This window comes from Oratosquilla oratoria, chromosome 18 (assembly GCF_046742065.1).
Source record: "Oratosquilla oratoria isolate Oo_2021 chromosome 18, ASM4674206v1, whole genome shotgun sequence".
Lineage (NCBI taxonomy): Eukaryota > Metazoa > Arthropoda > Malacostraca > Stomatopoda > Squillidae > Oratosquilla > Oratosquilla oratoria.
In genome coordinates this window covers 55,529,015-55,542,885 of record NC_134794.1, presented here as the reverse complement: position 1 = coordinate 55,542,885, position 13,871 = coordinate 55,529,015, and the positions used below count along the sequence as shown (strand labels likewise).

At 40.4% G+C, this 13,871-nt stretch overlaps 1 protein-coding gene and 1 long non-coding RNA gene across 4 annotated transcripts in view; one reads left to right on the top strand and one right to left on the bottom strand.

Annotated features, from left to right (window-relative positions):
* LOC143035239 (uncharacterized) overlaps positions 1-13,871 on the top strand; it is a 35,313-nt gene that overhangs the window by 11,531 nt on the left and 9,911 nt on the right. For all 3 annotated transcript variants that reach the window (XM_076202014.1, XM_076202015.1, XM_076202013.1), the window contains exon 3: positions 12,850-13,048. In XM_076202014.1, coding sequence (XP_076058129.1) covers positions 12,850-13,048 — 199 coding nt within the window. The remainder of the gene's footprint in view (positions 1-12,849; positions 13,049-13,871) is intronic.
* On the bottom strand, positions 2,465-12,099 carry LOC143035240 (uncharacterized). The gene is made up of 3 exons (XR_012967304.1): positions 10,546-12,099; positions 10,209-10,351; positions 2,465-2,600 (listed from the first exon to the last, which is right to left on the bottom strand). It is a non-coding gene; the product is annotated as an uncharacterized LOC143035240 (long non-coding RNA).

The window sequence follows — 13,871 nt, the reverse complement described above, 5'->3', positions numbered from 1 at the left end:
GAGAGTGGAGGATAGATGGAGAAAGAGGAAAGGGACAAAAGGTAGGGAGGTTCTTAGAGTGAACTCTTTGAATGAAAAGGAGAAGGAGTACGGAAAGAAGCTGAAGGAGGAGTGGGAGGGAGTAAAGGATAGAGTAGAGCTAGGTGTGGAGGAGGAATGGGGATGGTTCAAGGAGGGAGTCATAAAGTGTGCAAGGATGGTGTGTGGAACAAGAAGGACAGGGGGAAATAGAAGAAAGGGTAGTGAATTGTGGGATGAGGAAACAAAGAAGGTTGTAGAAGAGAAGCGAGCTTTCATAGATTGGTTGCAAAATAGGACGAGGGAGTCATATGAGAGGTACAAAGATAAGAAAAGAGAAGTAAAGCAAAAGGTAAAGGTTGCAAAGAGGAGAGCAGATGTGAAATGGGGAAGAGTTTGACAGAAAATCTTGAAAGTAATAAAAAGATGTTTTGGAAAGAAATTAAGAGAGGAAGAGGAGGCGAATCAAGTAGAGAAGAAAAGGTAAAAGGTGCAGATGGAGAGATGATAATGGAAGAGAAGGCAGTAAGGGGAAGATGGGCAGAATATTTTAGGGAGTTGCTAAATGTGAAGGAGTATAGGGAGGGAAAGATAGCTGCAGTGGGAAATGCGAAGAAAATGAGAGTGATGAGTGAGGAGAATGGAGGAGAAATAAGGAAGGATGAGGTGAAGGCAGTTGTTAAGATGATGAAAGCAGGTAAGGCACCTGGTCTGGATGGATGCCATGCAGAATGTCTGAAAAAGGGAGGTACAGTGATGGTGGACTGGCTGGTGAGGTTATTTAATGTTTGCTGGAGAGAGGGTAGAGTGCCGGAGGACTGGAGGAGTGCCTGTATAGTTCCTCTTTACAAGGGAAAAGGGGACAAGTGTGAATGTAGTAGTTTCAGAGGGATTAGCTTGTTAAGTGTAGTTGGAAAGGCTTATGGGAGGATCTTGGTTGAGAGGATTTGGAGAGGAACAGAAGGAGTAATTGGTGAGGAACAGTGTGGATTTAGGACAGGTAGAGGTTGTGCAGATCAGATCTTTGTGGTAAGACAGATATGTGAGAAAGCTATAGGAAAGGGGAAGGATGTATTTTGGGCTTTTATGGATCTGGAAAAGGCTTATGATAGGGTAGACAGAAAGGAACTGTGGGAGGTTATGCAGATATACGGGATAGGAGGAAAGCTTCTAGGAGCTGTCAAGAGTTTTTATGAGAGTAGTAGAGCTTGTGTCAGGATTGGAAATGGAGAGAGTGAGTGGTTCGAGATAAAGGTGGGACTTCGTCAAGGATGCGTTATGTCGCCCTGGCTGTTCAACTTATACATGGATGGGGTGGTGCGAGAGGTAAATGCAAGGGTAGTGGGTCAGGGATTGGAGATGGTTAAAGTGTGAATGTAGTAGTTTCAGAGGGATTAGCTTGTTAAGTGTAGTTGGAAAGGCTTATGGGAGGATCTTGGTTGAGAGGATTTGGAGAGGAACAGAAGGAGTAATTGGTGAGGAACAGTGTGGATTTAGGACAGGTAGAGGTTGTGTAGATCAGATCTTTGTGGTAAGACAGATATGTGAGAAAGCCATAGGAAAGGGGAAGGATGTATTTTGGGCTTTTATGGATCTGGAAAAGGCTTATGATAGGGTAGACAGAAAGGCACTGTGGGAGGTTATGCAGATATACGGGATAGGAGGAAAGCTTCTAGGAGCTGTCAAGAGTTTTTATGAGAGTAGTAGAGCTTGTGTCAGGATTGGAAATGGAGAGAGTGAGTGGTTCGAGATAAAGGTGGGACTTCGTCAAGGATGCGTTATGTCGCCCTGGCTGTTCAACTTATACATGGATGGGGTGGTGCGAAAGGTAAATGCAAGGGTAGTGGGTCAGGGATTGGAGATGGTTAAAGAAAAAGGAGAAAAGTGGGAGGATTACAAAGGCGGAGCATGCCGACAGGAGACCTTTTGATCCATATCTAGGTCGGATGGGAAAAAAAAATCATATTAATAATAAAATAATAAATAAAAACTATGATAATGTAAATAACAAATAAAATACATAAATAAATGCATAGGTATAGTTAAATAATAAACAAACAGGTAAATAGTAAATAATAATAAATTGACATATAACTAATAATGTTGGAGGGGGTTTTGGTGGAAAATGCGGATGGGTTTCTTCCGGTTTATTGGGGTGAGCTTGATCTGATACAATCTTGGCCTGGCAGCTCCGAAGTCAACTTTAGAGGTGCCAGATTTTCCTAGCTAAACTTAATCTAATTAAAAAAATGGGCGTGGCCACAAGAAGGCAGCCAATTATATGAAAAAATGGGTGTGCCCCCCGAGAAGGGTAGCCAATAGAATGTCTTGAGGTGCAAGAGGGGGCCAGAGCCATAGGTGTGAACTCTGACCCTGGATTGAGCGAGTTCTCATGTTTGTTTGGTGATCTTGAAAGATGTATGGAGAAGGAGGTCACTAGGTGACCTTCTGATCCGTGGTGGTCCAGCGATGAAAGAGTCGTTCTTTTCGATGGGCCTCATAGGGGCTTCTCTTGGGTAAGGAGGCCCGTTGTTCCTTGAAAGGAATCGTCCGTGGGCGGAAGGAATTCGTCTGCCTGCCGCCTTACAATAATAAATAAAAATCAGACAGACAAATGATAACAAAACAAAAACAAATGATATAAGATAAATTATAATCATTACAGCATCTTACTTAGGTATTTATCTAAATGATTCTTAAAGCTTCGAACTGAACTACATTGCACTACCTGTGCAGGAAGTTTATTCCATTCATTAACTACACGGTTGGCAAAGTTGTTTCTACCTACTTCCAAATTGAATCTATTTCCGGAGAGTTTAAGACCATTGTTTCTTGTCTGATTCTCATTCAATGTAAAAATTTGGTCACTTTTGATGTTGTCAATTCCCTTTAGAATTTTAAAGACCTGTATCAAGTCACCTCTGAGTCTACGGGAGGTGAGCCAGCTGTTGTTTGCGGACGACACTGCGCTTGTGGCAGGATGGGAGGAGGGATTGAGGAAGTTGGTGGCAGAGTTTGGGAGAGTATGTGATAGAAGAAAGCTAAAGATAAATGTGGGTAAAAGTAAGGTGATGAGATGTACAAGGGGTGAAAGTGGCAGTAGACTGGAAGTGAGCCATAAGGGAGAGCGACTGGAGGAAGTGGATAGTTTTAGATACTTGGGTGCAAATGTGGCAGGAAAAGGTGGAAGTAGAATGTAGATTGAGAGAAGCGAGTAAATGCCTTGGTGGATTAAAGAGTGTAATGAGAAATAGACATTTGGGAATGGATGCTAAGAGGAGACTGTATGAAGGAGTGATTGTGCCAACAGCACTGTATGGGGCAGAAACATGGAACATAAGAGAGGAAGAGAGAAGGAGTTTGAATGTGTTTGAGATGAGGTGTCTGAGAAGTATGATGGGGGTTACTAGGCTAGATAGAGTGAGAAATGAGGAGGTGAGGAGGAGAACAGGGGTGGAAAAGGAGCTGGGAGATAGGGTTGATGAAAGAATATTAGGATGGTTTGGACACATGGAAAGAATGAGTGAAGAAAGACTAATAAAAGAGGTATGGAAGGCAGATGTGGAGGGAGTGAACATGAGGGGACGTCCTAGGATGAGGTGGATGGATGGGGTGAAGGGGGCTTTGGGGAAGAGGGGAATGTCTGTTGAGGAAGGAAGGGAGAGGACAGAAGACAGGGATGAATGGAGAATGGTTGTATATGGATGATGTTGTGATTGCATGAGGTGGAATGGGCGGGGTAGTATGTGTGAGCAAAATTTGACACAGCCCGAAGGGATTTCTCCCCGTCCTCTCCTTTTATGCACTTGGGGGACGGAGAGGGGGGGGGTCGCCGATTTAATGAAGCAGCCGTGCTGTGGATGTGCTGTGCCTTGCGACACTGCTTCTGACCCAGGGCAGTGGACAAGGTGCAGGGATGACCCGTCATCCAGGAGGTGCTCAGATAAGAGGGAGGGTGGAGGGGTGTGGAGTGTGTTCAGGGATGGAATGGGTGGAAATGATTTTATGCCTTTCCCTTTTTGGCTACCTCCCTTGTAAGGGGGAAAAAGCCTTGGTATATATATATATATGTATGTATTTACCTTGGTCTTTGGATCACGTGCTGGGCTAACTTGTATGAAATAAGTATTAAAACAAGGGAGCATAAAAAACAGTTTTTAGGAAAACATTAATTACAAATTAATCAGGTTAGGTTAGGTTAGTTTTTAGGAAAACATTTATTACAAATTAGTCAAAGCTCATTATATGTGTATGTGTGTGTGTATTAACAAAACTCCCACTCCCACATGCACCCTTCAAACATGAACCCATGCATGCAGACAGACGCGGACGAAAGTTTATACACCACACCCACCCTCAGACACCCTCCATTCACTCACTCGCGCGGTAGATAGCATACTATAGTAGCACCAATTAAAGTATGACTTTTTCCCATTACAATGACATAACAATAAAAATAATATGTAAAATAGAACCAGAGATATAGCTTATTAAAGGACAAAAACATTGATTTTTCGAACTCGACTCGAACTTGGGACATCACTACTACCTCACGAGTCTTTTTACCAGTAAATTGCCAGTAATTTCGGTATTGAAATTAGCGGTATTTGCCCAGCACTAATTTTTTGTTTGAAATTGTTTTCAAAGACTATATAGGAAAGATGGGAATGCTTCTATTTCTACTAATAAGAAAACGTCATCCATCCAGCGTGAATGCGCGCCAGCTATCGACAGAGCCGCAAACTATAAATCGGAAGTGGCGTAGCGCGGCTTTCAAATCATACTAAACTTGTATTATATATAATGTTTTTGGAAATTTTAAAACTGATCCTTTCGCTAAAATAATCAGCATTTCGAAAAAGTTTTACTTTCTCTTTATAAAACAATGAGTAGTAATTTTATGACTTTTGCATGCAAACAAGACTAATATATGCTTTACACACATGATCATATTTATAAAATCAAAAGTTGGTAAAATACTTCTGCACAATGCATCTTTCATTACTAAATATTTGAAATTGAGTAAACAGTTAAAAATTTAAAAGGTTATTTTAGTTATATTTATTTTATTATTTCTGTAATATCATGTTTTTCTTGCTTGTGCTTATGTTTGACCTTTGTATACTTATTCAAGTGTCAGTACACAAATTATACAAACAAGGATAGTAAAAGTTAGGTATACATGATATTCTTTTATTTACAACAAAGCAATACTGTCTTGTAAAGAACATATACAAAACAAACTAAAAGAAATAACATTATTCAACTTCAAAAATGAAACATACTAAAACATGCAATCAGATATTAAATACCAAACAAAACATAGGAAAATCAGTAATCAAAAACAATAATATGAAACAAAAATAAACAAAGAAGCAGACATAACATGCATATTGATTAAGCAAAAATAAAGCAAAAAATGTTAACAGAACAAAGGAAAATCCCAAAACCAAACAAACAAAATTATATACATATGTAGCAAGACAGGTACTGTATTGTAAAAAACATAGACAAAAATAAAAGGATGAACATGCAAGAAATAAGTCACAAAATTAAACAAACAAGATTTGCAATCATACATAAAATAACAAGCATAACACAGAGAAATCATTCAACAAAAACAGTTAAATTTTAAAACTACCAAAGAAGCAGTCACAGCCTGCCAAAAAAAAGAAAAAGAAGAAACATACATATACCAAGGCCTCCTCCCCCTTACAAGGGGGGTAGCCAAAAAGAAGAATGCACAAAACCACTCCCACCCCCTCCATCCCCACACTCGACTCCCCTCCACCCTCCCTCTCATCTTAGCACCTCCTGGATGACAGGCTATCCCTGCACCCTGTCCACTGCCCTGGGTCAGAGGCAGTGCCGCAAGGCACAGCGCATCCACAGCAAGGCCGCTTCATTAAATCGGCGACCCCCCCCTCTCCGTCCACCCATGCATAAAAGGAGAAGACGGGGAGAAATCCCTCACAAAGCTATTAGGGTTGATTCACACTATCGGTCCGGTCGCGCTCCGCTCTCGGTTCTGAGGTATTCAGGGTTGATTCACACTATCGGTCCGGTCGCGCTCCGCTCTCGGTTCTGAGGTATTCACACTATCGGTCCGCTCTCGTTCCCGTCATCCCCCCTCCCTCGGCACCAGTAGAAGTCTTACCATCAGTTACGAAGGACGTGTGACTTTTCTGACGCCGAGTTGGCAATAATCGCTATTGCACTTGATGAAGAATAAGAAGGAAAACAAAATAGAAAAAGAAAGAAATTGTGGGTTCATCCTATGTTGCAAGATAGGAAGACTGAAGGAGAATTTCATACTCTGCATCCTCGTCTTATTGATGATGAGAGTAAATTCCACAGCTATTTAAGAATGAACAAAGGAACATTTGAGAAAATACTATCCAAAATTGAGGATGACCTGAAATGTACCAGAAGATGCTGCACTTTCTGGCACTGATGTGCTTGCATCATACGTTATAGTGGGAGATGCGGCTTACCCGCTGAAGAGAAATTTGATGAGGCCCTACCCAGATTCACAGACTGAACATAAGGTAGAGAAGAGGATTTTTAATTATAGATTATCTAGAGCCAGGAGGATAGTTGAGTGCACATTTGGTATTCTAGTGCAAACCTTCAGAATATATTTAAGAAAAATTCGAAAAAAAAAAGTTTTATTGCATAAATACATAGTAGGGATCTTGCTCTAGATGCTGGTAAACTGTTTTTATCGTACCGCCATTTTTAAAGGGTTTAAAGGGCCTACCCTCCCTCCCCTCGGCAGCCACATGCTGCGCACGACCATTGTTTACATACCTTTTCACCATATTTTACTCAATTTTTTTGCGTTTGATGCACTCATAAAGTTTTCTCCTACGTCCAGCATGCACATGAGTATGCTGTGTGAGGAAGTTCAGCCTGCACGACTGGCAGTGGCCTGAGCCTTACAAAGTAAAGGACATGTACACGTTAGCTTGCCACGTTCACTAATTTGGCGTGTGAAATTCGCATCTATTTTTCAGTGAAGAGATATTTGAAGATATTAGCCATGCCTAAGCTATCCAAACAAAAGGCACACTTGCAGAAGATAAGAATGTCTACATTAGCAACTCAAGGGGAGAAAGAAAGAACCCCAGCCTCATTTTTATTATCACCACCTCCACCACCACCACTAGTACTCCCTCCAGCAGCTCTCTTCATGCCATCTACATCCACATCCTCAGCACCTGATCCTCTGTCCTCTACACCTATATCAGACACGTTGTCTCTACGCAAACAACTATTTGCTAACAGGTGGCTACAAGGATGCCTCCTTGTTGCAACACCTTGGGTTTAGAGTCTCAAACCTCACAGTGATGTCCCTGATGCAGCAAGAGCCTGTTCCAACACCAGAAAGGAAACCCAAGAAAAGAAAGAGAGCTGAATCCCAGCAATCTGACTACCTTGCTGGGTCATTCTAGACCAAGAACTCAAACTTTGCGACAAAGAGTGAGGTGGCGGCTTATGAGACCCTCACTTTGAGTGAATAATATCCTACACTGTAGGAGGGTACAAAGTGCCTGAGTTACTTGAAAGATGCAAAATCATCATGAAAATACAATGGAACCTGTTTTCAATGGGTCTTAGGAGGTCCAATGTAAAATTTAGTCAAACTAAGGGAAAAAAAAAAAAACTTTAACACTCATTTCTGAAAAATGTAAGTTTTTGATACACAAAATCTATCTCCTCCCTCAATTTTTAACCGATTTTTGCATATGAGGTCTCTATTAATAGCTAGATAAGTGACAAAAAATGAAATAGAGTTTTTTTTTGGGTATGTTAAATAGAACATTTTTAATAACGTGTCAAAGTCAAAATTTGCGTTTTTTTCGATATTTTTTATATATTTTTTTCCTCGGCATTAAACAAAGATATTAAAAAACTCTCTATTTTGTTTTTCTATATATGTAGAAGATTCTTTTGCTGTAGAATGGAAGACATCGAATAAAAATTGTAAGAGGAGATAGGATTTGAAAGAAGCCCAAAAATATGGTATTTTTTACGTTTTTTATTAAAAAATAAAAAACTACTAGTCAGATCTGAATAAAACTCAAGCTGTGAAGGTTTCCTTAGACCTAGATATCACACAGAAAAAATCAGCAAGATCCTTCAGAAAAAAAGATTTTGGGCGGGGGGTCCCCTTACTTCACAATCTGATACACCCAAATGCTGTTGCATTACCAGATACTGTTGTCATGCCTCCATCAAACACAGTACGTACAATGAGAGGAAGAGGGGGAAATGCTACAAAGTAGGCTTTTGTTGTGAGAGAAACACTGAAAGATTATTTCAGCTCCCCAGCTGGTTCAATGCCTTGGCAAAATGATAAAATATAAGTAGACAAACAAACTTGTGTAGGACTATTTGTTGAGTGAGCTAGGGAGATGCATTTCCGCAGTGGATAATAGGCTGTTATTATACATATGGAATTTCTGTCTTCGGTTAATAATGTGTATTTTTTTTCTCTCAGTACCTTGGCAATATGATAAGTATGCAAACATTATTGTATAGGAAAATTGTTTAGTGAGGATAGGAAATGCATTTCCACAGTGGACGTTAGGCTATTGTATGGAATTTCTTGCCTTCACAACCCAGCTGCCTGCTTATTTCAACACAGCTTCTTCTTTTCGCCACGTTATCACTGTAGTGCAGCGAAGTCAGGTCGTACAGCTCTGGTTTACATTTTGACTAATTCTATTAGCATTTCATCTGAATCCACAAAATTAAAGTAAGTTTTGTAGGTTATATTTTATTCAGTTGGTGCTTATGCATATCCTAGCTGTACGCATTGTCATTGTATCAGTGATGGATAAAAAGAAAACGTATTTTTATCATTTTTTTTAACTTTCTCATGATCCCATTGTGGTGTTTTCTTTGGATTATCCATGGTTTGGTAGGACAGAAGGTAACACTACTTGCTTATATGAAGGCTGAATCTCGACTGGAGTGGAGCAGGAGGAGCAGGACCGTGGCAACTGAGTTCACACTGGCGCTCACGGTCCGGTCTCGCTCCAGTAAAAATATCTTTTGACGGAACCGTGACCGGAGCGAAACTGGAGCGGGAGCGGAGCGAGAGCGCCAGTGTGAATGCTTCCATTTAGATTAATAGACAATATTGAGCCGGACCGTGAGCGGACCGCGACTGGACCGATAGTGTGAATCAAGCCTTAAGGGGCATGGTAACGCTTTTTTGAGCGAAATCCGAGAAAAATGCAAAATTGCGTGAAGCACACTGAAAAATCGTACAATGATCTGGCAACAATTTCCAACCGTTTCCAGTGCTATATTTCACAATTCTATGGGTGTTTTTAAATCTTCAAGGGCCCACGCCAGCTGTGTTTACGTTCAGGGCATTTGAATTATTCTCCTGATTATTCTCCATTTTGTCTTGTTTTTGTAGCTTTTTCTACACATTTTTATGACCAACTGTAGTTAAAGCATCAAGAGATATCTGGCATCACTATTGCTGTGTGGTAAACACAGTACGATCAGTTATCATTTTTCAGCCAGTGGATAAGGTTAGCGCGTGATTCAGAATGAGTGACACATGAGTTCCCCTCGTATTTATCGCCAATTTAATGCTAACTGTATCTTTTTTTTCATGGGAATAACAGAACAATAGGCAATTATGCCTCGAAAGAAAAAATATGTACAGAAAATGTGTCAAAATGCAGCTATTGGTTCACGTGCTGCTAGTGAAGCTAGGCGAATTGCTCGTTTAAGTGCGTCATCCATATCTGGCTCATCCCCCCCTCCTCCTCCTATCTCCTCTTCTCCTTCCTCCTCTACCTCATCTCAATTCAGAAAATCCCTATTGAATACAGAACAGAAGCAGGAATGTGTGCATAAGAAAATAACAATGATTGATGAGGAGACGGTAAAAAAACTAGTAAATTATGTTGCATGCCTCTCGTGCTTGGAGGAGAAGGTGGATGTAAATTTTATTCATCACCAGATCAACTCTTATGTTATAGCTAAGTGTGAGTGTGGGCATGTGGTACTAGATACCCTAAAAGAAAAAAAAAGTGAATGAAAAAAACTATTATCCTATGACTCTGTTGTTGGTGTACTGTACAATGTTGCTTGGTGTTGGTTATGAGGGACTGAATAAACTTGTAACATTTCTTAGGCTAAATCCTTTCTCTAGGGCCACTTACCTGCGGTATGCCAAATACGTAACGAAAACTGCGTACCCTGTACCAAGGTCTAAATAAACAGGTCAGACCGTTTGAATTATTGTGCGCAGCTTCTGACGTCATTAGGCTGGGTCCGTTTTCTCTTTGTGAAACACTGAAGAAAACTGTGAAACGCCAAGGAAGACAGGAACTATAATATTTTATATATTATATATATATATATCATATATATAATATATTCATATATATAGACAGGAACTATAATATTTTATATATATTTATATATATATATTTTATATAATATTTGTCAGAATATAACTAATTGCGTGGAGCGGTGCGAGCGAAGGCAACAACATACCTGAGCGACGCACCAGCTTCAACTGACAGCTATAGGATCCGCGAACCCCACTTTGAACAGCCAGGTGACGTTCACGGGCCCGCTGCGCCAACTCCCTCGAAATTCGGTCGGAAGTGGTTAGACCTGTTATTCCTTAGATCTTGCCCTGTACATAGTGTAGGTGTAAATACATTGTAGGATAAGTTAAATGTAAACTTTTACTTTTTATTAATACACTAAATGTAAATGTACTGTACCGTATCCTTTCATTTCAAAAAAGAAAAAAATTGAGCCCAGTAGTTAGTACCTAACGTAATAGAAAATACAGTACACTGTATGTACAGTATATTTACATGCCTGTATTAGTTATTATTACAGAATTATTAGTATTATAGTATTATTATTACAGTATTGTTATTATTACAGTGTTAGAGTATTATTCTTATGTGTTTCTATGCCATATACATTACATATACCGCTACGAAAATCTATGGGTGTTATGGCGACATTTTCGATGACCAGATTTTTGGCATGACCGCCCTTCTCCTCAATTAGTCCGGGCTTTCGAGGTTCGACTGTAATAATCAGGCCATCAGCATCCGTGACGACGACGACCTGGATGATCTTTAGAATTTGAGGTACTTGATTACTAAATATAGGGTTAGGTTATGTAGGTTAGTTACGTTAGGTAGGTTAGGTCAGAATCGATGAATTTATCATCCTTTCATTTCTTCAACCTCTGTATCTATCAGAACAAACATGGCTTATCATTCAACTGCCACAACTTCATTCTACACAGTTTCTCACATTAACACTGGGTAAGAATCATGGTGAAAGGGAGGTACAGTGGTACCTCTATTTACATGGAAAATTTCTATTTATGCAGGCACATTGGTGTCCATTACTGTGTGGAGAATCAAATCCCACGCTGCCATCTTGTTGACGTCACCATTCACACACTGTTGTGTGCATGACTGGTCCTTCTTTCAGTGCCTACCCCTTGGTATTGTACTGTTTGTGCCTTTAAAATGTCTCCAAAACAAGTGAGAAATCCTACTGAAGCTGGTGCTTGTAAGAAAACCAGCGTCACTAATGAGAAAAAGAGGGAAGTGATTGCCAAAGCTGCTCAAGGTTTTTACGTGTGTAAGCTGGTGAGAGAGCTTGGTATGCCAGAGTCAACAATAAGAACCATTCTTTTAAATGAAAGTAAAATTCTGTCAGCTAATGTGTCTAAGGGTATAAGGTATGTAAGCACACATAAGAGGCCAGCATTGTTGGACGAGGTGGAAAGGTTATTGCTTGTGTGGATAGAGGAGAACCAGCATAAGAGTGACAGCTTTAGTGAGGAAATATGTTCAAAGGCTCACCAAGTGCATGCCGACCTGCAGTGGTAACAGGCTGGTACCAATGGCTAGCTTACACCACCGTCAGTGCCCTTTACAGCCAGTAGGGGTGGTTTGAGAAGTTTTGGCAATGTACAGGCATCCTCCTTCAGGGGGCGGGGGGTCAGTAAGCCTCCATCACTGCACCACCTCCTCACTCCCATCCCCCTACACCAGCTGCAAGCCGTACCATCATTAGGTACAAAAGATTGCTTTTTTCATCATATTTTTTACCTTGTTAGTGGTCTTTAACATTGATTTTTTGACATTAATGTTGCAGGAACATCATAATCATACCTATTTATGTCTGTTTGGTGACAGGCTTCATCATATCAAAGGGAAAAAGGTAGACTTTTTTGAGGTCAGGAGTGGATTAATTGAATTGACATAGATTTCAATGGGAAATAGAGTTTCCATTTACGCAAATTTCTATTTACGCGGAGGTGTACAGATGCATAAATAGAGGTGCCACTGTTGTCCGTCAAAGCATGTATCCATCCCCACCCATTCCATTCTCATTTTAGCTCCTTGTGGATGAAGGGTCATCCCTGTCTCCTGCCAGCAGCCCTGGTCATAAGCAATGCAGCTTATGACCTGGGCTGCCGGTGGGAGACAGGGATGACCCTTCATCCACAAGGAGCTAAAATGAGAATGGAATGGGTGGGGGTGGATATGCTTTGACAGACTACAGTGGCACCTCTATTTATGCAGAGCTGCTTAACTGGCTACCTCGCTTTTAAGAGGGAAAAAGCCCTTGGTATATGGAAAAATCATGGTATTTACATTCAAACATCTACACTGCCACTTGGCAGGAATATTGTTCTATGTGGAGAAATTTAATCTATATGCAATTTCCATTTACATAAGATTTTTTAGTAACGCATCCCTCACATAACTGGTGAGTTTTCTGTATGATTATTCAAAGTGCTATTTTCTTTTCCAGGATCAAATAGCTGATGTAGACATGGATGACCCATTGAAAATTGCTGCACCAACATTGAAGGAAGAAATTGAAATCAAGGAGGAACCACTTGATGAAAGTGAAATGTTCATTGGTCCTGGTGGATTCTGTATACCAACAGAAAAAGTAGGGGTCAAAAGAGAGAGAGATTCAAATAATGAAACGGAAACGGCAACAGAAGGTTTGTGTCACAGAGTAGGTTATAAAAAAAATTGTAGGCATTAGATTGACCCATTGAAGTAGCAAATGTTTTGGTATGTAGAGTATTCTGTACAATTAGTTTAGATATTTTCATATAATGTTAATTTTGTTTTAGTTTAGTAATTCATTATGCTTAATTTAGAGGGACATTAGCCCTTGTTTCTTTAATAATAGTAATGATAATTTTATTTGGCATTGAATCAATATACATGAAGTGCAGATAATAAAAAAAAACAGTTCAAAATAACAATTACAAATGCCAAGGATAACACAAAAAAGCATGTACCGTATTTTTCGGTGTATGACCCGCGGCTTTTTGCCTCAGAAAAGGGCCAAATTTCGGGGGTGCGGGTGATATAAAGGTGCGGGTCATCTGTGGATTCTGGTTAGAAATTGCCCTCTTACGCAGTGAAAAAAAAAATGAACGATTAGTTTAGCTGGGTGCCCTCTCGGATCGGGGATTTGCGGGGGGGACCGACCGGATTCGTCGTATGAAAGTTGATTAAAGTCATAATACAGCGCGTATGATCGAGACACGACAAAGAGAAGGTAGGATTTGTCTTACCCGCTTTACATGCTCTTGTGTCGCGATCAAACAAAAACAAGCGGGCGGCCATTTTCGCAATTACAAATTACAAACTGTACCTGATTCCTTAATGCTAAATTTGTGCATTACATGTGGGCAGTGTTGCCGTTGTGCGGCTTTTTCGTCTGCTATGCGGCTTAGAAAGTCTACGGCCACATCCACCAACAATGAATGCGGCCGAGGCAGCCGCAGCCGCAGTTTACGGGCCGCACGGCCG